The 23,114-nt window shown below is 39.4% G+C and overlaps 1 protein-coding gene across 2 annotated transcripts in view; it reads left to right on the top strand.

Annotated features, from left to right (window-relative positions):
• RASA3 (RAS p21 protein activator 3) overlaps positions 1-23,114 on the top strand; it is a 298,273-nt gene that overhangs the window by 150,382 nt on the left and 124,777 nt on the right. For both annotated transcript variants that reach the window (XM_036756651.1, XM_036756650.1), the window contains exon 4: positions 12,707-12,801. In XM_036756651.1, coding sequence (XP_036612546.1) covers positions 12,707-12,801 — 95 coding nt within the window. The remainder of the gene's footprint in view (positions 1-12,706; positions 12,802-23,114) is intronic.

Genomic DNA, 23,114 nt, shown 5'->3' with positions numbered 1-23,114 from the left:
AAGAAGTTCACAAACCCCAGGTTAATTCTCTAAGACTATAAATGACAGCATATTAGTTTTCTGCATTGGTAGAGGGAGTTTCCTCTTTGGGCACTCCCGATACCAATGAAATCACAGGTAATGGAAATGAAAAATGATGATGATGATGCCTCAGTGCTTCTCCCCCTTCCCCAATCTCTTGTTAAAACTCCTACTTAGACTTCAAGCTCAAATGCTACCTTCTCCATGAAGCTTTTCTTAATATTTTTATTTAAACCTAATCATTTTTTTCTATTTGTAGATGTTATCTCCCTCCTCTAAGCCTCTATGGCCCTTTGTTCATGTCTCTCTTATGACACTTACCATATTCTCACATATATTACATTTATTTGTGTATGTCTTTTATTTTTCTTGCAAGTTCCTCATGGATGAGGACAGTGCCTTAGTTTTGTCCTTCCCCCCAACTCTGCTTGCACATAGTGGGCTATCAGCAAATATTCATTAAATGAGTTCAAGACCATCATTACTCCCCTCAGTCCCTTGCACTTTATCTACCTTTGAGTCACTTTTGAAAATCAGAGTGCCATGTTAAGCCTACTGGAATTTGGAAATGCCCAGTCCTCTGAAAAGGCTGGATGCTTATGGCTAACCAGTTGTGATGGCTGGAGAGGCAAGATCGAATAAAGAAAGGAAGAAATGAAGGGAAGCCTTGATGAATTGAGGGAAGCCCTCTCCTTGGTTTACCTGGTGGGATAGGCAAGGAAAAGTGACAAGGGTAAACTCTTGAAAAGGCAGGCAACCTTCCCAGACAACCTTATATGATACTTGTGGCTTGTGAGATGTCAAGTTTGAAACAGGCTTGAATGTGGCTTCCATCTGAAATACTTTTTCTCCAACTCTTTAGAGAAGCCAGAATTTTCTAAGCCCTGGTTATTATCTCTCTGTCATCCTACAGATTTCCTGCAAGTCTCAGAGGTGTTCTGTTGATACTTTTCATCCATTGATTTTTTTTTTACCCCAGTCTTTTCACAAGAGATTTAAGAGTTTGCAGATCCATTGCACAGTCCTTAGTGGTTCATCTGTTGCCTGTTTCAAGATGACCTGGACCGATGTGTCTATTTAATTCAGGCAACAGAAACAGTGTGTGTATGTTATATGTGCAATTAAAATGAAAAACAATCTATTCCCCTGGGTTGTATTTCTGGCAACCTTCAAACATCTAATTTAGTCATTTGTATTCACCATTAACTTTACTGTCTGATTTTGTGTGTCATTTAAAAAACATCTTGGCATGCATTGGAAAATCTCCCATATGGGGAACTTAAGGTGTATTGTATATATAATATCCCATCTTCATAAATTTACTGTAAGGTGAATGGCAGTGAGTGGTCCCAAACATCGCTATCGTACAAAATACAAGAAAGAAAGGAAGAAAAAGAAGGAAGGAAGGAAAGAAGGAAGGAAGGGAGGGAGGGAGGGAGGGATGAAGGAAAGAAGGAATGAAGGGAGGGAGGGAGGAAGGAAAGGAGGAAGGAAGGAAAGAAAGAAAGAAGGGAGGGAGGAAGGAAGGGAGGGAGGAAGGAAGGAAGGGAGGAAGGAAGGAAGGGAGGAAGGCAGGGAGGAAGGAAGGAAGAGAGAGAGATGAAAGTACTTTGCTTTAAGGCCAGATAGTCTTTTTATGACGGAGGTCAGAGAGAGAGAGACCAGTCGCATGCCCTTTCCATTTACTTGCTCCAGAGCCGCTAGATGTTACAGTTTTAGCAAAGTGACTAGCTGCTTAGTAGGAAAGGTTGTTTACTATTTAATTGTATATGGATAGAATAAATGTGCTTCTCATATTTCTGTTGCTTATTACACGGAAACCATTTCCTGTTGTAAGACGCCTCTCGGTCATTTTTTTCCCCTTGTCTCACTCCTTTTCCTTTCTCTGACTAATTTGCTTTTTGCTCTGACTCACAGTTATATCTCTTACATGTGAAGATGATCAGATTTAAAAAAAACAGTCAAAATATTTAATGTTTTAATGAAGTATTTTGGCTGATGCCTTTTCTGGGGTTCTTGGTTTCCCTTTCCTTTGTGGGCGGCTCATAGGTGTGAAACCATTCCTAAAACTAGGTAGTCTTCAGTTTAACAATAATGGTAATAGCTCATATTTCCATATTTCTTTATCATTTACAAAACATTTTCTTCAAAATAACTCTCTCTGCTCCAATTATTAGGAAGTTCTTCCTTATATTGAAGTGACATTTGTCTATCCATACCTTCCACCCATTGGTCCTATTTCTGCCTTCTGAAGCCAAACAGAATAAAATTAATGCTCCTTTCTTTTTGTTCTTAGTTTTTAAATTCATTTTTCTTTTTTATTGTGAACTTTAAAAAATAACGCCATTAGGTAGATCTCCATTTTATATAGAATAAAAATAACAACAAACTTCCATACTGCTTTAAGGTTTGTAGCACTTAATGTACTATAATTCATTTGATCCTCACAAAAACTCTGTGAGCTGGGTTCTACAGGCTTATGGCCCATTTTACAGATGAGGAACCAGGGACTCAGCAAGATAAAATGATGTGCCCAAGGCCCCACAGCTTATACCAGCTGAATAAGGAATAGGGAGATGATTGCTTAAAATATATTCATTCCCCATGAACCACAAAGTTCAGAGTCTCCAGATTCCCTGTTTCTTGGATAGGATAGGAAGGTTGGATATAGGGACTTTCCATAACTTTTGGTAGATACAGAACTGGAGAAAGCCACAGAGATGTTTCCATTCTCTCTCCTTACCATCTGCAGAGTATTTTACACTTGCTGATTAAAAATGTATATGTTGTCCTCCCCTTAACTCTTTAAAAGAAATGGAAGCTTATATAATTATGCCACTGGAATTGATGTTTCCTGATCAGGTCCTCATTTTACCTCCTCTGAACAGTTTTTCTTTCTTTTTTTATTTCTTTAACTTTTGGTCAAAAGGAGAGGTTCTTTAGTAGTACATGCATGTGGCTCATTTCCTTCACATTGAGTCATCAACCTCTGTGCTCATAGTCTCCCCTCTCATCCCCTTCTCCACCCTTTTGTAGCAAGGCTTAAGGGCGGAAATACATGGTGGGGTGTGTGTGTGTGTGTGTGTGTGTGTGTGTGTGTGTGTGCACGCGTGTGTGCGTGTGTGGTCATGGGGGAACTCTTATCCAGTAGAGTATAGTATACTTTCTAGAACCTGTTTTTTTTTTTCTGTCTAGGCTTAGTGGCTTAGTTGAAAAACAATGCAGCTTTAGTTGGCTTTATGCTGTTCACATATTAAGGACTTCAGTATGCTTCTTAAGGTATTTTTACATGTAGGTGAAAAAGTTCTTCTTGGGGTGGAATGAGCTTATTATTTGATCTCAAACTGTCAAACAGACATAGGAATGTTTAAAAAGAATGTATTTACTTAACATCTCCTTGACGCCCATCCCCACCCAGGCAGAAGGGGAAATCTTAGCCCAGTTTCTCCCTTTGCTTGTTTTTCATCTCAAATTAGTGAAGGTCTTTTACTTTCATATTCATTGCCCACCTCAGAACACTGGAGGCTTTCGTGTTTTAAGAAGGGATAAATACATGCTGACTAAGGTATCTGGTTACTGTTCTTTCTTTCTTCTTCTCCTCCCTTCCTCCCCTTCTCCCCATCGGCCCCTCTTTCTCCGTATCCTACTTTCCTTATCCCCCTCCCTCCCTTCCCATGATTGTTGGTTAATGGTTCACTTCTTGTATTAAGTTGGGATGAAGCAATCCAAGTTTGAAATATTTACCTGATTTGAAGCAGTTTGGCCTGGCACATGTGTACTTGTGATGCAAAGATAACCAAGTCTCTACTTGTGTAGGCTGTCTAGATTTACTTTAGACTGATTAACACATTTCTTTGAGACATAACCAGTTTTCATTTTAGACAGGTCCATTATTCTAGTCCAAGGGCTGTGTTTCTAGAGACATTTTCCTGGAGCTTTCATTTCAAACCCTGAACAAAAACAGAGTCTTCAGGGGCTCTTTGCTGCTGAGACTTATGTTCAATTCCATGTAAGCCACACCAAGTCCAGTTCTGAGGTCCCAAAGTTGATTGCAAGGTCTTTAATAATAAGTCTTCTTCTAGAGTTTTCTTGGCATTGATTAGGAATAGGATCAATCAAAAAGCATTGACTAAGTACCTTTCCGTATGTCTTTTTGCTTTTTAAACACCATCCTGATCCTTGAAGTACTTGGAATTAGACTGAATCTATGACTTCTAGAACCATTTGGGACTTGGGAGTTCTTCTGCTCCAACCTTCTCTTGCTACAGACACTTCATCTCTGGGCTCTGGTCATTTTCTCTGGCTTCCTCCCATGCCTGGAATGGTCTCCATCCACCTACAGACCTCTGACTTCCTTTAAGTCCCAACTAAAATCCCACCTTCTACTGGAAGCTTTTCCCAACCCCTCTTAATTCCAGGGTCTTCCCTTTATTCATTATTTCCTATTTATCCTGTATACAGATTGCTTTGTATGTAGTTGTCTGCATGTTGCCTGCCCCTTTAGATTGTAAGTTCCTTGAGGATGGGGACTGTCTTTTGCCTTTTTTTTATCCCTAGCTGTTAAGCACAATGCTTGAGAACAGAATGTGGTAAAAGAATGCCTGCCATAGTGCCTTGAGGTGAGTGGTTAGGGACCTGTCCATTTCATGAGTTGGCTTGGAAGATCTGCTATGGAAAAAGAAAATGGATGAATACATATTTGCCCAGATTATAGTAAGCAGTTACTCAAACAGCTTAGCGAGTTAGTACATCTGTGTGTGTTTTCTAAATCTATCTGCCTGTAGATATACATTTATCTCTTTATATCTATCTACATCTCTTTCTTTCTATCTAATCTATCTACCTACTCCTACAGTATACTTGGAACTGATGGAGAAACTTGGGCTGGATCATCTTTGGGGGAAATTACACAGTACTTATAATGATGCCAAGCTGCTCGTTACTGCAAAAACCCATCTTTATAATACTCAGTATTCTCCCTATGATGTCTTATGGCTTTGATTCATGGAATGTCACTGTCTTAGAAGAAGTAAAATTGCAAGTGATCCAAAAAGCAATGAAGAGATCTCTGGTGGAAACACCTACAGCATAATCCACATCCAGAGAAAGAACTACGGAGTCCGAATGCACATCGAAACAAATTATTTTCTCTTTCTCTTTTCTCTTTCTTGTGGTTTTTCCCTTTTGTTCTGATTCTTCTTTCACAACATGACTAATGTGGAAATATGTTTAATATGATTGTACATGTATGGCCCCTATTGCTTACCATCTTGGGGAGAGGGGGAGGAAGAGAGGGAGAAAAATTTAGAACTCAAAATCTTATCAAAGTGAATGTTGAAAATAAAAGATTAAATTAATTTTTAAAAATACCTACAGCATATAATGAATGATAACACCAAAGTGGCATAAAAGACATGATTAAATACATATATAACTAGAGCATTAAAACCTCTCTCCAGGAGTATTGCAATAGCCTCCTAGCTGCTTTCCCTTCCTCAAGTCTGTCCCCTCTCTGGTCCATCCTCTGCACAGCTGCAACAGCAAGTACCCTGGCCCACCCAGGATGGCCTGCTAGCACAGATTCTTTGATCTGCTTTTCTAAAGGAAAGGCAACTTTAAGGGGATCAACAATCTTACTTTAATGAAACATATATAAATCATTCACTAGTTGAAGGGAAAGGTCAGCACCCTGAACGTGGAGAAAATACAAGCAGAGAAATTAGCACAGAAATCCAACAGACTGGGCTCCAATTGTCTGAACAAAGTATTAGATACATAGTCACCAGACAGGGAGTGCCCACATCTGGGTTCACAAAGCCGGGGGGCTCCTTAACAACAGCTACCCAGAGACTCATCTGGCCAAATCACATGAACATTCTTCCCATGAATGAGCACCCAAAGTAAAATCTTACCTCAGAATATATATATATAGATATACTTCTCAGAGCCAAAAGGCATCACAACCTGCCCTCAGTGCCTAATTACAAAAAGGTGTGAAAGCCTTCCTGCAAGCAAGCTTCCCCTAAGCAAGCTTTCCCTTAGGCACGTTCCTCCCCCAATGGGCTCTGTGTGACTCAGGATGTATCACAGCTGTGAGCTGGGCCAGAGCTCAAAGCAGTAAGACATCTGTGATCAAAATATAAGTATACCTTTAGACCTGAGAACATGCCCCCTGTTCCAGGAAAAAAAGGGACACATGTGGTCACATAGGCCTATTAATGGGTGGGGAAGATCTTATATTCCATAAACCCTACAATTGCCAGAGTGATTTTCTTAGAGTCTAGGTCTATGTCACTTGCCTACTCAGTAAACTCCAATGTCTTCCTCTTGTCTCTGGTAGTGAATATAAACTCTTCTGTTCAGCTTTTAAGGATATTTACAGCCTGATCCCTACCTACCTTTCCCACTTTGGTAAATGTATATTACTCTTCTTTCTATATTCTACAGCAATAAAGCTCTGAATATCCTTAGGTTGGGTTTATATTACCCCAAAGTGGGGTGACCCTTGAAAATGTATTTTCTTTTGGTTGAACTGTAAATCTGTGATCACATGAGAGATATAAAATGTTTTGTAACTAGATGTGCTGGTAAGCAGACTCTTGGATCATAAAAGAATTGGGAGGTAGATGAGGGTGTTTGAATGGGACCCCTGAAGAAAGAGAAGTCAAAAATAATTTTTTTCAACCTGGTTTTAATCATACAGTATTATGATATTATGATATGGTTGTAAAAGTCAATTTGATTTGTTTGTGGATGGTGCTGGTGGGCTTCCACTGCCTCGGGTGATTAGAAAGGGTATTTATTAATCATTTTATATCTAGTATTTTTTTTAAAGATGACTGGTGAAATCCTAGTTTATCCATTATGTGATTATAATGCTTTTTGAGTTTTAGATCTCATTTTGAGAGTGACAGCAGGGACTGTCTTTTGCCTCTTTTTGCACCCCTAGGGTTTATCACAGTGTCTGACACACAATAGATGCTTCATAAGTGTTTATTGATTGAGTAATTGATCTTTCCCTGAAGGTCTAGGTCAGGAAGTGGGAAAGTTCAGGATAAAAAGTAAACAATTGTCTATTTAGGAATGCTATTTTATTTTCAGTACACTGGTTGCATATCATAATTATGTAATTTTAGAGCTCCCAGCCTCCTTGTTTTACAGAGAATGACACTAAGGCTCAGAATGGCTAATTAACAAGGCCACCCAACTGGTTAGGAACCTCAGAAGATGCACCTTGTCATAGATCAAAATAGATCCCACAGCCTTGCTGAAGGACTGTAGGAGTGCTGGCTCTTCACATTCTGTCTCAGAATAGCATTTAAAGGACACTAATGATCTGTAAATTATAGGATTCACCCACAAATCAAAGATTTGTGTCCTCCCCATTCCATTTTCAGTTTTCAGGTAATGAACATGAGAAACAACTACATCTTCAGTTGAATAGCTCAGATTAAAAAATTGCAGGAGCTGTGAGGTTACCACTGATGATCACTGATGAGCATGAAGGTTTCTTTTCCTATTTCACTAGACAGGAACAGGCATTGCCCAATGATCTAGGGATGTTCCACAAATGTTGGTTGTTGATCGATGTTGCTGTGTTGCAGAAGGACTTTACCATATTGTCAATGGGTGGAAAGGCAAAGTTGTCCAAGAACTAGGCACCTGATCCACACTTTTGAAGGAAACACAAGGCATATGTCCAGGGGCTATTTCAAGTGCTGAAAGGAAGCAGGGCATGGAGGGATTGTTGGGAAGTGGTTATGGGTTTTAAGGCCAAGGGGAAAAAAGTGATCAAAAGGAATAACGAGCCAAAGGGTAAGACATGGTAGAAGAACTGAGGAATGGAGAGAGGACCGTGGAGCAGAACAACTTGTCCTCTGCCTATGGTGGAAGGCGGAGGAAAGAATTATAAGGCTGAGTCTTAAAGTGTGTCATTATGCACTTGTAATTGCATGATTGCTAGGCCAGAAAAAACCCAAGAACCATGTAATTGTGTTTCTCTTTAAGTTTCTATGCAGATAAGAAATTGAGTCGAAGTAGTATTCCATTTTTAACACTCCCTGCTACTATGCACATTATGCCCTGTCTATGTATTCCTTTTCCATCCCTTCCCTAGCCTTCCCTTCTTATCTTTCCCTATGCTAACCTTCCTTACCCTTCCCTTACTTTGCCTTTCCCCTCTCTCTCACCTCTTTTCTTTCTCTCTTTTTTCTTTCCTTTTTTCCTCTCTCTCTTCCTCCCTTCCTCCCTCCCTCTCTTCCTTCCTTCCTTCCTTCCTCCCTCCCTTCCTCCTTCCTCCCTCCCTCCCTCCCTCTCTCCCTTCCTCCTTCCTCCCTCCCTTCTTTCCTTCTTTCCTTCCATCTTTCTTTCCTTTCTTCCTTCCTTCCTTCCTTCCTTCCTTCCTTCCTTCCTTCCTTCCTTCCATGAAGCACACTAAAGCTACGTAAAGTAGTTATGCTGTTTTCTCTTCTATGTATGTCATTTGATAGATTGCTCTAGTCAACGAGTAGAGGTCATTGTCACAGAAAGGAATTCTGATGTGTAGAATTAAATACTCGTGTAAGCCAATTAAGTGAACATAATTAATAGTGCTAACTATCTCAGTGCTGAGTGAGCTATGTCCCTTTTGCAAAAACAAAATACAGATGCACTTGTGGCATATAATTTGCTGGAAATATGACAGTGAATCATGCCGCTAGCTATTGTTCAGAGGCAAAGGAAATTACACCAGAACATGTTCTAGGATTGCTTTATGAAATGGGAAAATTAACCAGTGAGAAAAGCATACCTGCAGATGTCTGCCCTAAAATGGTGGACTTGGTGGTCTCTAGTATCTGAAAGGTAGGAAAATTAAATGGTCTCAAGTCCCTCCCAGTTTATTGAATTCAAATGCTCCCCTTGCTTTACTAAAATGGCATTTCTGACCAGGGCTGTATGGAAGAAAGTAGTACTAATTGAGCCCTGGAAATAGTTATTTGGGTTAATATAAGGGAAAGCAATCATTCCTTCCTTTTTCTATGAACATTACCAATATTTGTTGTACGTATATAGTACAGTGAAAAGAACACTGGATTTAAAGTTAGTAGAACTGTGTGACTGGGGGCACATTACTATCTCTCTGGGCCTTGGTTTCCTCATCTCTCAAAGGTGTCATTTCAACGAGTTGATTTTCAGCTTTCAAGTCTAAAGATGTAATCCTAGGTCTCTCAACTGCCTGAGCTGTCAATCTGAAATAAGTCAACTTGTAAGAGTCATATTGATTGCTTCCTTTGGTTGGCTGGCTTGATTGACAGCTAGGCAAACAAGTGACATGGGATAGAGGAAGGCTGAAGGTTGTAAGATGTATTCTCTTCCTTCATCTCCCTTCCATTGATTCAATACAAGATAACAGGTTCAGGTAGCAAGCTGAGGCTGCAGATCAGAGGCTTTTAGCCAGAGGTCTATAATCTTGTTTTTGTTTTTTAAAATAAAGATATTTTGATAATGGCGTTTGTCTAATGGTAATTGACTTGCTTTGTAATTATATGTTTTATTTTATGCATTTAAAAGCATTATTCTGAAAAGATATCCCTAGGTATCACCAGGCTACCAAAGGGATCCATGACACAAAAAAGCTTAAGAACTCCAAGTATAGAAGATGGGCTGATGTTCCAGGAACAAGTAATAATAGCTGATAATACTATAACAGTTGACACTATTTAGGCTCCTCTTTTAGCATATTCTCCAGTAGCTTGTATGTAACTGGCTCTGTGTGTGCAGAGACATGCGTGTGGGTCCATTTGTGTCCTGGGGTATAGTGCTATACTGAGAGTAAGGAGAATAACTTCCAGCTGGGACTGTGGGACCCCCCATGGAGTTGTTGTCACTGTTCAGTCATTTTCAGTCATGTCCGACTCTTCATGACCCCATCTGGGGTTTTCCTGGCAAAGACACTGAAGCAGTTTGCCATTTCCTTTTCCAGCTCTTTTGACAGATGAGGAAACTGAGGCAAATAGAGTTAAGTGACTTGCTCAGGGTCACACAGCTAGTAAGTATCTGAGGCTAGATTGGAACTCAGGTCTTCCTGACTCCACACCCACCACCCTATCTACTATGCCACCAATATCTCTCTAAATTCAGTGTTCTTTCCACTGTGCTACCTACATATAGCAAATATTTGGTTATAACCTTGTTACTGACATACGTTAAAGAAAGGGTACATTTTGGTATCATTTGCAAACTGAGGCTAAAGAGACAAAGTGACATACTCATGGTCCACAGAAGAGAGATTTCAACCTAGATCTCTCTTCGATTAATAGCAGATGTCTGTAAGATGTTAGAAAGAATAAATAAGAAACTAACCTAAATTTTTGGATACCGAACCCTGGCTTGGCTTCATTAGTGTAGCGTCACCAAGACCAGAGTAACACAGTTGTCATTTCTGTTGGTTTTGTTCCTATAGTTGGTGAATCTTCATGGTATCAACTGTTATGGGGAGCTTCTGGTTTCCAGGAAGTTGCCAATCTTATTTCTTAAGGACTAATTTCCCTCTAGAAGCTGATCTGTCAATCCCAAAACTTGTGCTTTTGGTTACCTTTTGAGAGGCACTGAAGAGCAAACTCCATGACCAGATACCAAGGAGGGGAACTCACACTGGCCAATCAGTCAGTCTACAAGTGTTTCTTAAGTACCTGCTATGGGCCAGACACTATGCTGATCAATAAACCTATATTGAATGGTAGCTACGTGCTTGGTGCCATGGGAAAAACAAAGATATTTAAGATGTAATCTCTTCCCCCAAGGAATTTGTGATGTAGGTTTAGTCGGAGAAACAAGACATGAATACGGGAGGGATTAAAAAGTAAAAATAAATTCCAAATGGTTGGTAAGGAAAAACACTTTGCTAGAGAAGCTCTAAAAAGGGAAAGATCATTATGAACTGGGGGTAGTCGTGAAGAACTTCATGGAGGAGGTGGCACTGTGCTTAAGTTGAACTTTGAAGGATCGACAGCTTCAAATAAGTAGAGAGGTATGAGGCAGATGTCCCAAATGGCAGAAGTGCTCCTCTGCATCTCTATTTGTCTCTCAGAAGAAGGCACCCAATTCTCTTGGCCCTTCTAGCTAATCCGTATTGCTAGAAGCATATGGGATTGGTTTGTTAGAGAAGGGGAATGGATTGACTGGGGGAATGATTTGGTCCCTCAATGGAGTTCACAGGATCATAGCTTTAGAGCTCAAATACTACTACTACTACTACTACTACTACTACTACTACTACTACTACTACTACCACCACCATGACCGCCACCACTGCTACTACTGCTACCATCTAGCATTTATATAGTTCTTTGAGATTTACAAAGTACTTAACACACATTGTTTTATTTTATCCCCACAACAACCCTGTGAGGTAGATGCTATTACCATCCCCATTCTACAGATGAGAAAACTGAGATCAGGAGAGGTCTACTCAGGGTCACACCGCTAGTACATGGTTTGAACTCAGGGCCTCCTGACCCCAAGTCCACTGAGCTGCTGGACCTTAGAGATTATTGAGTCCAGCCTCCTCCCTTTATTTATAAAGAAACTGAGTCTTAGAGCAGTGAAGTGACTTGCCCATGGTCACATAAGTGCCTGAGGTGACAGTCCATTAGACTCATATTTTCTATGCATGTTATGGTTTGCAAAATGCTTTCCTCAAAACCACTCTGGGAGATAGGTGGCACATATGGTATCAGCCCCACTTTACAGACAAAGAAAGTTCAGAGATGAAGTGACTTATTGAGTTACACAATTTTGGCAGGAGCTAAGGCTCAAGACCAGGGCTACTTGCTCTGAATCCAGTGTCTTCTCCACCATGCCAAACTGCCCTTTCCTTCCTTCCAAATATGGCACTCTACCTTTAGGTTCTATGATGACCAAATGCATTGTGAGAAGAGGGAGCCGTTTCGGGGGAACTGTGTCCTTCCCCAGCCCTAAAAGTTCTGTATGACTTGAATTTATTTTTAAAATGCAGATATCTGCATTGCCCTGAAAATAATGAAAGCTGGCACATGGAACACAGATGCTCTACCACTCTATGTGGGAAGCAAATCATTTGTTATTGCCTCATTCTTAACTTTAGGCGCCAATGCATGAGCTAAGCTGCTGAACTTCATAAACAAGCTTGAGTTGCTACTTTGTGCTTTCTTGTTATCACAATTCGCCCCCAGTTTTCCTCACCCCCATCTGTAAGATGAGGACGATGATAATACCTCTCTCTTGTCTCCCTGGGGATATGTTCAGGATGAGTGAAAGAATAATATATGGCACAGCTTTGAGCACCATGTAGAGATGTGCAGAATTTCTTAAATTTAAGACATTATAATAATATTTTTCACTCCATAGCAATCTTCTACTGGGAAGATTGGGCAGCCAGCAGGGTCATTAATTAAAGTACTAGGATTGGGGAAGAAGATGGGAAGAGCTTGTACCTTCAAAATGTTAGCTTGTAAAGTTTCTGAAACCTAAATGTCAGTGGAGTTTTGGAAAAAACCAGGTCATGGGAAAATGAAGACTATGAGACAAGTAATTTAATTGGTGTCTCTATTTAGAATAAATAATCTTGGGTGATGAATAGATGAAGTGTTCTTTTAGTGAAACTGGTCCAAGCTGGTAGATTCCTGATCTTACGTTGTATTTCTTTTCTTTTGCCTTGTGCCTGTAGGAAAAGTGGCCATACAGAAGGAAGACCTCCAGAAGTATCATAACAGAGATACTTGGTTTCAGCTGCAGCATGTTGATGCTGATTCAGAAGTCCAGGTGAGATTTCCATGACAATGGAGACTTCAGTAACGGAGCATCAGCTCTCCAGACTGCATAAAACTAAAAATAAACTGCAGATACCATCAGAGTCTGTGGGAAAAGAATATGTACATAACTACTTATTTTGTGGTTAAAGAGATGTCCCAGCATGGAAGAATTCTTCTTCTTCCCTGTTCCCCTACTCTGTCAACCCTTTCCTGCCTCTCCCTTGTCTAGCCGTTTTCGTTGCCAGACATTTCAGTGGTGTCCTCTCTTTCACCTTTGAATTTCTGACCTATTTGAGGTGCCATTTCTGCCGTACTAGTGGTCAACCTTGAATATTTCCTGCCATCTACTTTCTTTGTTCATATTTGAACAAAAAGCGATATGCTGGAAGTTATCAAGATAGGAAGACAGCTGGGCTGTCTACAAATGTGTCATCTTATCTTAAGTGGGTCTTTACATCTGCACAGATATTTTAGAAATCAGTCTCTCAATGACTCTCAGATTTCCTATTATTCCAATCACTCTCTTCTCTCAACTAGTCAATCATTAGGTGCATATCAAATGCCTACTGTGTGCTAGGTGGCTTGATTATAAATACAAAAATGAAATAGCCCCTGCATGCAAGGAACTTAAATCCTGTTGGTAAAGAAAATACATACATGAAATAAGTATAAAAGTATATTTTATACATAAATATAAAATATATAAATAATATGTAAATAACATAAATATAAAATTTTATATGTGAATAAAATATATTTGATACATATAAATATAACATAAAATAAATATGAATAAATATAAAATATATGAAATAGACACAAGGTTATTTTTGGAGGGAGGTACTAGCAGCTGCGGATGGATCAGGAAAAGCCTCATAAGCATATAGAAGGTGAGACTGGAGCTGAGTTTTCAGGAAAACTAGGGATTTTGAGAAGTAGAAAGGAGGAGGTGGAGGAATGAATTCCAGGCATGGGGAAAGCCTGTGGGAAGTAACAGAGATGGGAGATGTAATGTTATGTGTGAGGAATAGCAAGAAGCCTACTTTGGCTGAACTCTCGTTTGTGTAAAGGGGAATAAAGTCTAATAAGTTTATAAAGGCAAATTGGAGCCAGTCTGTGAAGGGTTTTGAATGACAAACAGGAGAGTTTATATTTGATTGTAGAGATAATAGGGAACTCCTGGGGTTTATTGAGGGACAGTGACATGTTCAAATGTGTGCTTTAGGAATGTTGCTTTGGTGGCTGAGGGAAGAATGACCTAGAATGGGGAGAGTCTAAAATCAGGGAGACCGAATAGGAGGCTATTGCAGCACTCTGAGACAGAGGTAATAAGGATCAGAATCAGAATGGTTGAGAAATACAGAGAAGAGGACAGTTACTAGACGTAGCTATGGAACTAGAATTGAGGAAGCTTGGCAACTGTATAGGTGAGGTGAATATGAGGGAAGAGTTGAAGATGCAGTTGCATCCCTGGTGACTAGGAGAATGGTGTTGCCCTAACTAAAAATAGGGAGGCCAAGAGGAAGGGTGGGTTTAAAGGGAAAGGAATGACATCTCTTTTGGTCATGTTGAGTTTGAGATGCTTTTGGGACAAGCAAATGGGCAGTTGGAGATATGGAACTGGAGTTTGAGAAGGAGATAAGGACTGGGCTGGAGATAGATAAGTATGTGTATGTGTGTGTGTGTGTGTATTTGTATCCATCCATCTACCTATCATATATATATATATATATATATATACATACATACATACATACATACATATATATGTATGTATATATATATGAGAGAGAGAATGAGATATATAGAGAGATATATAGATATACACACATATGTACATATACACACATACATATGTATATATACACACTAATGTGTATATGTGCATATATATGCATATACATCCTATATGCATATAAATAGATTAAAGTATGGTAGCTAATGAGATACCATAGAGAGTATAGAGGAAGCAGAGAAGAAGGGCCAGAAAAGAATTTCAGGGTTCATCCATCTATGGGGGATGAGACATAGGTCATAAGTTCACAGCCTTAGAACTGGCTTCTAAGGGTCAGCAATTGGTTTCATGTGTAGAAATGGGGAGGTTTGATATGGAGAAATGGGGAGAAAATGGAATTTGCAAGGGAAAATTTCAAGGTTGTTTGTTTTTTTTTTTTTTCCATTGAAGTAAGAGGTGAGATCTTCTATTGAGACTTAACCTACTGAGGTTAGTAGGAGTGGCACAGGTGGTTTAAGAAGTTTGGAATAAAAACTGTAACTTCTTCTGTGATAGGGAAGAATGAAAGGCCTGTATGCAGTAGTTAGGACCCAGCTAAGTGGGTAGCATAAATTCGTAGAGGACCTAGTCAACAGGTTTGTGTGACTTCTCCAGTAGCTAGAGAGCAGAGACAAAACTGAAAAAGGCTAGTGGTAGGTAGTGCTGACCCAGGGCTGGGATTTGGAAAGGGCTGAATGACAATAGAGCAGTGAGGGGAAGGATTCAAGGGTAGAACACAATGTCAAGTTGAACTGATTAATGATAAGGTCAAGATTTTGAAGGGATGTCAGAAGAAGAAATTGAAGCTATCTATAGTCATATAAATCTCTATTGATTAGAGATGCAAATCAAAGCAACTCTGAGGTACCACATCACACTGATCAGATTGGCTAATATGACAAAAAAAAAGGAAAATGATAAATGTTGGAGAAGATGTGGGAAAGTTGGAACACTAATTCATTGTTGGTGGAGCTGTGAGCTGATCCAATCATTCTGGAGAGCAATTTGGAACTATGCCCAAAGGGCTATAAAAATGTGCATACCCTCTGACCCAGCAATACCGCATCTAAGGCTGTATCCCAAAGAGATCATAAAAATGGGAAAAGGACCCATATATACAAAAATATTTATAGCAGCTCTTTTTGTGGTGGCCAAGAACAGGAAATTGAGAGGATGCCCATCAATTGGGGAATGGCTGAACAAGTTGTGGTATATGAATGTAATGGAATACTATTGTGCCATAAGAAATAATAAACAGGTGGACTTCAGAAAAATCTGGAAAGACTTGTATGAACTGATACTGAGTGAAGTGAGCAGAACCAGGAGAACATTGTACACAGTAACAGCCACAGTGTGCGATGACTGATTTTGATAGACTTAACCCTTATCAGCCATGCAAGGACCTAAAACAATTCCAAAGGACTAATGATGGAAAATGCCATCCACATCCAGAGAAAGAATTATGGAGTTGGAATCCAGAGCAAAGCAGATGATTTTTCTTTTTTGTTTTGTTTTGTTTTTCTTTCTCATGGTTTCTCCCATTCATTATAATTCTTCTGTGCAACACATGACTAATGTGAAGATGTGTTTCAAAGGAATGTATGTGAAGATCCCATATCAGATTGCGGGCCATCTTGGGGAGAGAGGGGAGAGGGAAGGGGAGAAAATTTATAACTTATGGAAGTGAATGTTGAAGAGTAAAAATAAATTAATTAATTTAAAAAAAGATTTTGAAGGGATGCAAGTGAACAGAGTAGGGGTCATGGCCTGCTTGGGGTCATGGAGAATCCTTGGAAGGGCCAAATGGCTATAGGTTATGACAAAAACTGATAATAGGTTTTGGAGAGATGAGGAACAGGGTCAGAGAGGAATTTTTATAGTTATGGATCAAGGAGGCACAACACTTTGGGGTGATATTGAGATTGAAGTTATGATGCTTGGGTTACACAGTAATAATTAGTTCTGGGATCCCTGATGTTCCATAAAATAGCTCAACTATTTTGCACTTCTATGTAGTGGAGAGAGATTTAAGTCAAGGAGATAAATTAAAGGCGTACTGCAATAGTCCCATGCAAGATGTATTCAGAGCCTGAACTTGCTTGGTGGCCATATAAGTAGGAAGAAGGGGACAGGTACAAGAGATATTGTGGCAGCATAAACAAGAACATGTGATAATGAATTGGACTTATGGGGTGAGGAAGAGTGAGTGTTTGAAAATAACACTAAGGCTGTGAACCTGAGTGCCTCGGAAGATAGTAGTTCCCTTAATAGAATTTTGAATTTTGGGAAGTGAGGATGGGCTTTGGGGAAAAGATGAAGAGTTAAGTTTTGCACATAATGAATTTGGGATGTCTGTGGAACATCCAGTTTCAAGTATTCAGTAGGCAGTTGGAGATATGTGACTTGAGCTCAGGAGAGAGACTAGGTCTGGATATATAGAAATCAGGGCATCACCTGCATGGAGATGATCATTAACTCCACCGTGAAGTCAAGCTGGTAAAGTCTAGAATTTAGAAATACATAGGGACAATGGAAAAGGACTTGCGTACATCCACATTTAGGGGTTGTGAAAGAGATGAGGAACCTGCAAAAGAGACTGGTTCTTACTCATTTCTCAACATTATACACCATCATCCAGACATACTGGTCTACCTGCTGTTCCTCCATCTCCCATTTCCACGCCATTGTCCTGGCTGATCTCATACCTGGAATGCCCTCTCCTTGTTTTCTTCAAGACTTAGCTAAATCTCCTCCTTCTGCAGGAGGCCTTTCCTGGTCCCCACTGTGGACTTTCCCCTGAGATATTAACCTTGTTTCTACTTTGTAGATATCTTGTATATGCCTCTATTTGGACATGTTGTGTCCCTCATTAGAATGTGAGTACCTTGGGGGCAGGGAGTGTTTTGCCCTCTTTGTATCTCCAGCTTTTAGCAAATTCATGGTGAATTCATGGTAAATATTTGATTGATGAGTGAAAAAGGGTGAAAGTGACAGAGGATGTAGATTAGGAATGTTTAATCAGGAGATGTCTTTTGGGGGGGGGGGCATGGCAATTGGGGTTAAGTGACTTGCCCAAGGTCACACAGCTAGTACACGTGGCAAGTGTCTAAGGTCAGAGTTGAACTCAGGTCCTCCTGACTCCAGGGCTGGTGCTCTACTCACTGCGCCACCTAGCTGCCCCAGGAGATGTCTTTAGATAGGATTTCCCCCCTCTCATTTCTAAGGTTAAATACGGCTTGTACTGTCCATGAAAACAACATTTGGTAAACAAATCAGATCTGTAAAATGGTGAAATATTTAGCTTACTTAACACAAAACCTTTTCAAAGTTTTTTACAAAACCACCCTGGCAGCAACCCTTTTTGCGTGCTTTGTAGATTCTTAAATGCTCATTAAAGCAGGCCGCACAGAACATTTACTTGGCATTATTTTGTTAGTTTAGCATATAACGGACACAATAAAATTACATGTCCAAAGAAATCTGTATTTGAGTTTTCCTCTTCCTTTGGAATCCTAGCATTCCAGATTTTGAAGGGACTTTTCTAATGAAAGTGCCTACCTGACACATGAAATCCTTTGTACAACTTCTCTAACAGATGGTTGTCAAGTGGTTGCTTATAACTTAGCCTTCCAGATTAGAGTAATTTTATTCTATTTGCTTTCATAATTTATTCTGTAATCATCGTGTTTTGCTTAAAAAAAGAGAGCGAGATCAGTTTTGTCTCTTTACTTCATAATGCCAGTGATTGCACAGATGGCTTTAAAAATCATTCTTATATTCAGTTGCATTCCATTGAATGAATTTAGACACTGGGGATTTGCAAGTGAAAACATGACATAGCCCTTGCCCTCAAGAGGTTTACAATCTAGTATTGTTCTTTTTGGTTTTCTTGGTCCCTTTTTTTGCATCACTTTTATAGGTTTACACTTGAAGATTAATCATGTTATATATTAATTTATTATTGTTAATTATATTACATCTATTAATTAAATACTTAAATATTAAATTAGGTATTTGAAAAAATGATAGGAAAACTATTTTCCTACCTGAGAACATGAAAACTTTCCTTTGTAATATGGTAACTAAAGGGAGCTGATATTTGCCGAGCCATCCTGGTTATTTTTGCCTGGTGTTGGAACATGAAAAAAATCTGTGAGAGGACAGTTTTTTGTAACTTTAAAGCTCATGGCTCAAACAGAAAACTCACCAACAGGGTCAAGTGTGAAATCTGATTTTACAAGGTAGAAGAAATAAAATGAAAAATGCATTCTATTTTTGTAATTTTCTCCTATACTTTTTCATCTGTGTGTACCTTATGGAAACCAAATTGCTTTTCATTCGGCTCAATGGGTTATTTAAAAAAAACAATTATCTAAACTAACTAATATGGATAGCATGTTGATATTATATAGAAACAGAACAGCTAGGTAGCACAGTGGGTAGAGTGCTGGGCCCGGAGTCAGGAAGACCTGAGTTCAAATCCAGCCTCAGACACCAGCTGTATGAACCTGGGCAAGTCACTTAACCCTGTTTGCCTCAGTTTCCTCATCTGTTAAACGAGCTGGAAAAGGAAACGGCAAACCCCTACAGTATCTTTGCCAAGGAAACCCCAAAATGGGGTCACAGAGAGTCAGGTATGAATGAAACCACCGAAGAACACCACCACCAAATTATCTAGAAGCAGTAGATACAGGACCTGGGAGTCATGAAGACCTCGGTTTGTATCCTGCCCCAGACACCTTCTAGTTTTGTGACTCTGGACAAGTCACTTAATGTCTGTCTGCTTCAGTTTCCTTATCCGTAACATAGCACCTTCCTCTCAGGGTCGCTGTGAAGAGAAAACGAGTTACGTGTTTGTAAAGCTCTTTACAAACCTTAAAGCACTCGGCATTGGTATATCCCATTTCTTAGTTCTCTACAATTAGGTCACTGATTAATTCTATGGTTGTCTTCCGGTGATTGCGCTGTGATGAAGTGACTCATTTTACAAAGGTTATTAAGATCATGCCAGTGGAAAGGGGCTCCTAGAGACATAAGCAGATCTTTGAAAACTGCATTTTGGAGCACCTCTCTGAGACCACTGTTTCTACTTGAATTGTCAAATTTAAAATTTTTGGTTGGGAAAAGGCATCGTGTAGTTTCTTACTCTGCTGAGTAATTCATGGTAAAGACATGTAAGGAAAGAACAACTAAGCCCAGCCCTGTAAATTTTTTAAAATGTTCTTTTTCATTATGAACTTGATCATCAGCAAACACAAACATTTCAATATACAAACATGAAAAAACGGTTGTATATTAACATCTCTTATGTAGTCTTTTTAGGAAGCATGTATTAAGGTTACATGGTGGAGACAAAATTGCTCCCTTTGTGTTTCTGTCTGAATCTCTTTTTGCTTTCTTCTTTATGTTTTTAAATGTTTATTGATGGTTTCTTTCTTTTCATGTGTCTCCATTAAAATCCATCAACTCACTCTTCCCTTGAATAGAAATCCAACCTCCCCAGTAACAGATTAGTATAATCAAGTAAAACAAATCAGTATACTGACCATTCCTGAAAATGTATACTTCATTCCTCACTTTTGTCCATCACTTTTCTGCTAAGAGGCAGGGAACATACTTTATCATAAGTCTTCTAAAGACATGATTGGCCACTGTATTGGTCGGTTCTGAAGCCTTTCAAAAGCTGTCTCCTTTTATGTTATTGTGGTCATTGTATAATTTGTTTTCCTAGTTCTGCTCATTTCACTGCATCAGTTCATACAAATCTTCTGTGAATCCCTGGTAGCCATTATGACGCAGTAATATTCAGTTACACTCATATAACGTAAGTTGTTCATTCATTTTCCAACTGATAGCACCCACTTTGTTTATAGTTCTTTGTTACAGCAAAGAGAGCTGCTGTGAATATTTTTGTACAATTGGGTTCTTTTCCCTCTGGCATTGTAAACTAGACAACTTATATTATACTCTCCATAAAAGTAAAGTGGAATCACCATGAATTGAAAAAGGCAAGGTCTTTCTTGATCACCTCAAATTTGTTCTTACAGCTTTTGGTGAATTATGTTATGAAAAAAGTGTATTTCTTCTCCTTCCAAATTGCTGTATCATATGCCTGTAAAATTATGGGTAAAACTTGAGATAGGAATGGTAATTGGACATATGTCGAGGGCCTGACAACCCCAAGTAACTATTTCTGGTGACGCACTTCAAATCTAAATGCCTCTAACTTCCTGCCACACATGACTCTCAAATTTCTTTCTATGCAAATGGTTCCATAGTTTGGTCACTCAGTTCGCAATTTCTCAGGTCAGGCAAAGCAAGATTGAGGGAAAATCTATCAGATCTTTTTTTTCTTTTCCCTCTGTTCCTTGATGCCGTTTTCTCCTATTTACTCGCACCATTCATTATCATTCATCTTCCTTTGGACAGAAACACTCATCCAGTTACTTAAGGGGAATAAGGGCAAATGTCCCAACACCCACTGCCAATTACACCAGATACGATGTATCATAATCACATAAAATGCATTTCATATAGCACATGATTCATAGTATACAATGTTCATATATAGTAAATTCACCTATGGCAAGCTTTATATGCTGTGCATCATTTATTTGGTGTCCTCTATAGGATACAGTATGGTGTACTTTCCAGCTAACATTTATGTGGTATTTAGGTGATTCACTCATGCGTTATCCATGGTACAACATATGTTAGCTTAGTCACCAGTTGGATAGTCTCTGCACTAGTACTGTGAGAGTTACTGGCACTCTTGGATTCTCTATCCTTCTATGGGGAAGATGTTTTTGTAAACGTTAGCCAGCAGTCTATTTCTGGGACTGTGATACTTGATGGCTATTAGGGCTCTCCATCGCTCTTGGTGGGTTGGTACCGTCTAAGACCTCTGTTTTCTTGAGACCTCCAGTGGAGATGTAATAGGCATGAAATTATCTATTTCTGGGTTTTACTTGTCTCACCTGTCAAGGCAGGAAGTGGTCGCCATGGTAGCAGGCTACATTCCATGATGGATATTCAGTCTTGTCTTCATTAGAAAATTGACTCAGACCATTTAGCCCTTGAATCCTCTCTGGAGATAGATGCTCAACAAGATCCTTTGCCGAGTCTAATTTTTTGACCTCATTAAACAAAATATTTATTAAGTGATTTCTACCAGTTCCACTGTGAATACTGAGTGTGATACACTCATTTGTATGTAGGCCCTGCACCAACAAATTTTGTAAACTAATAGATTTCTTAGTCTCTTAATTATCTGATTTGAGATAACTTTCTATTGTTGGGATTTCTAATGGTTTCCCAAGCCACAGAGAAAGATGGCAGCAATTTTGATTATAATGTTGTCCGCTTCAGTTCTTTAGGTTGTGGAATCCTAATTGGTAAAAGCCATAATACACAGTAAAAAGTGAAAGCCATAAACTTAAACCCTGTGAAACGTGAAAGCCCAGAAATGGTGACCTGTTAAAAAAATTGTAATTCAGACACTGAGTCATAAATTAGGTACTGTGACCAGCACATGACCCATACAGGACCCAACCTTGACTACCTAGGCTTTTACCCAACAGTACTGGGTAAATGCCTCAATATCTGGGAATGGGTTCAGTACTAAGTGTAAGCTAAAATATTAGCCAAAACATTAAGTTAGCAGAAAAACCCCAAATATCCATTGATCCTCAGTGAAACACCCTATAGCTCCTCCTCCTTTTGTCTGATTTTTATCATTATCATGGGGATTTGGGGGGGGGGGTCTTTGTGAGGATCCACAGAATTGTCTGGAAGTGACTCAGGTTTCCCCTGTTTGTAAGTATTCATAATGATTGATCCAACTCCTATAATTGATCTGGAGCCCCTTGACCTCTTTCTTTGATATCAAATTCACCCCACAGTTATGGGGGAGATACAGGGATCCCCAGCCAGCGGAATTCTGGACCTTACAGTTGTATGCTATATACTGGATAGAAATGTCTAGATTTTTCTAGTATCTTGAGACTAGAAAGCAGAGGTCTCTGGGCAAGGTTCTCTTTTGTTGTTTTTGAGTCATTTTACAGTCATGTCCAACTCCTTATGACCCCATTTGTGTTACTGGAGTGGCTTGGCATTTCCTTCTCCAGCTCAATTTATAGATGAGGAACTGAGTGACTTACCCAGGGTCACACAGCTATTCTGAAGCCAGATTTGATCACACTGAGAGGAGTCTTCCTGACTCTAGGCCTGGTACTATCATGCTGCCTAAGTTCTCATTAGGTTCTCTTGCAAGCATCAAATTCTCTTATAAGCATCAAATATGTGATGTATCAATCCTTCTTGATTTATTCAGGTTTGGAGAGGAAATACCCATCCTGGTTTTCCCAGTGTTTTTGTTTTTTATTGTCACTGTAGCTTCTGCAGGAGGACTGTGAGGCTTAGCACTTTGTTAAGGATCTCTTCCTATATTTTAAGCCATGGCCATGCCTGATACTAGAGGAACACTGCAGTATATTTTGTCATATCTGCCCAGGCTCTCTTTCATATTTAAAAATCCTCTCCCTCCTCAA

Source organism: Trichosurus vulpecula, chromosome 4, assembly GCF_011100635.1.
Source record: "Trichosurus vulpecula isolate mTriVul1 chromosome 4, mTriVul1.pri, whole genome shotgun sequence".
In the NCBI taxonomy this organism is placed as follows: domain Eukaryota; kingdom Metazoa; phylum Chordata; class Mammalia; order Diprotodontia; family Phalangeridae; genus Trichosurus; species Trichosurus vulpecula.
This window is presented reverse-complemented; position numbering and strand designations above follow the sequence as displayed.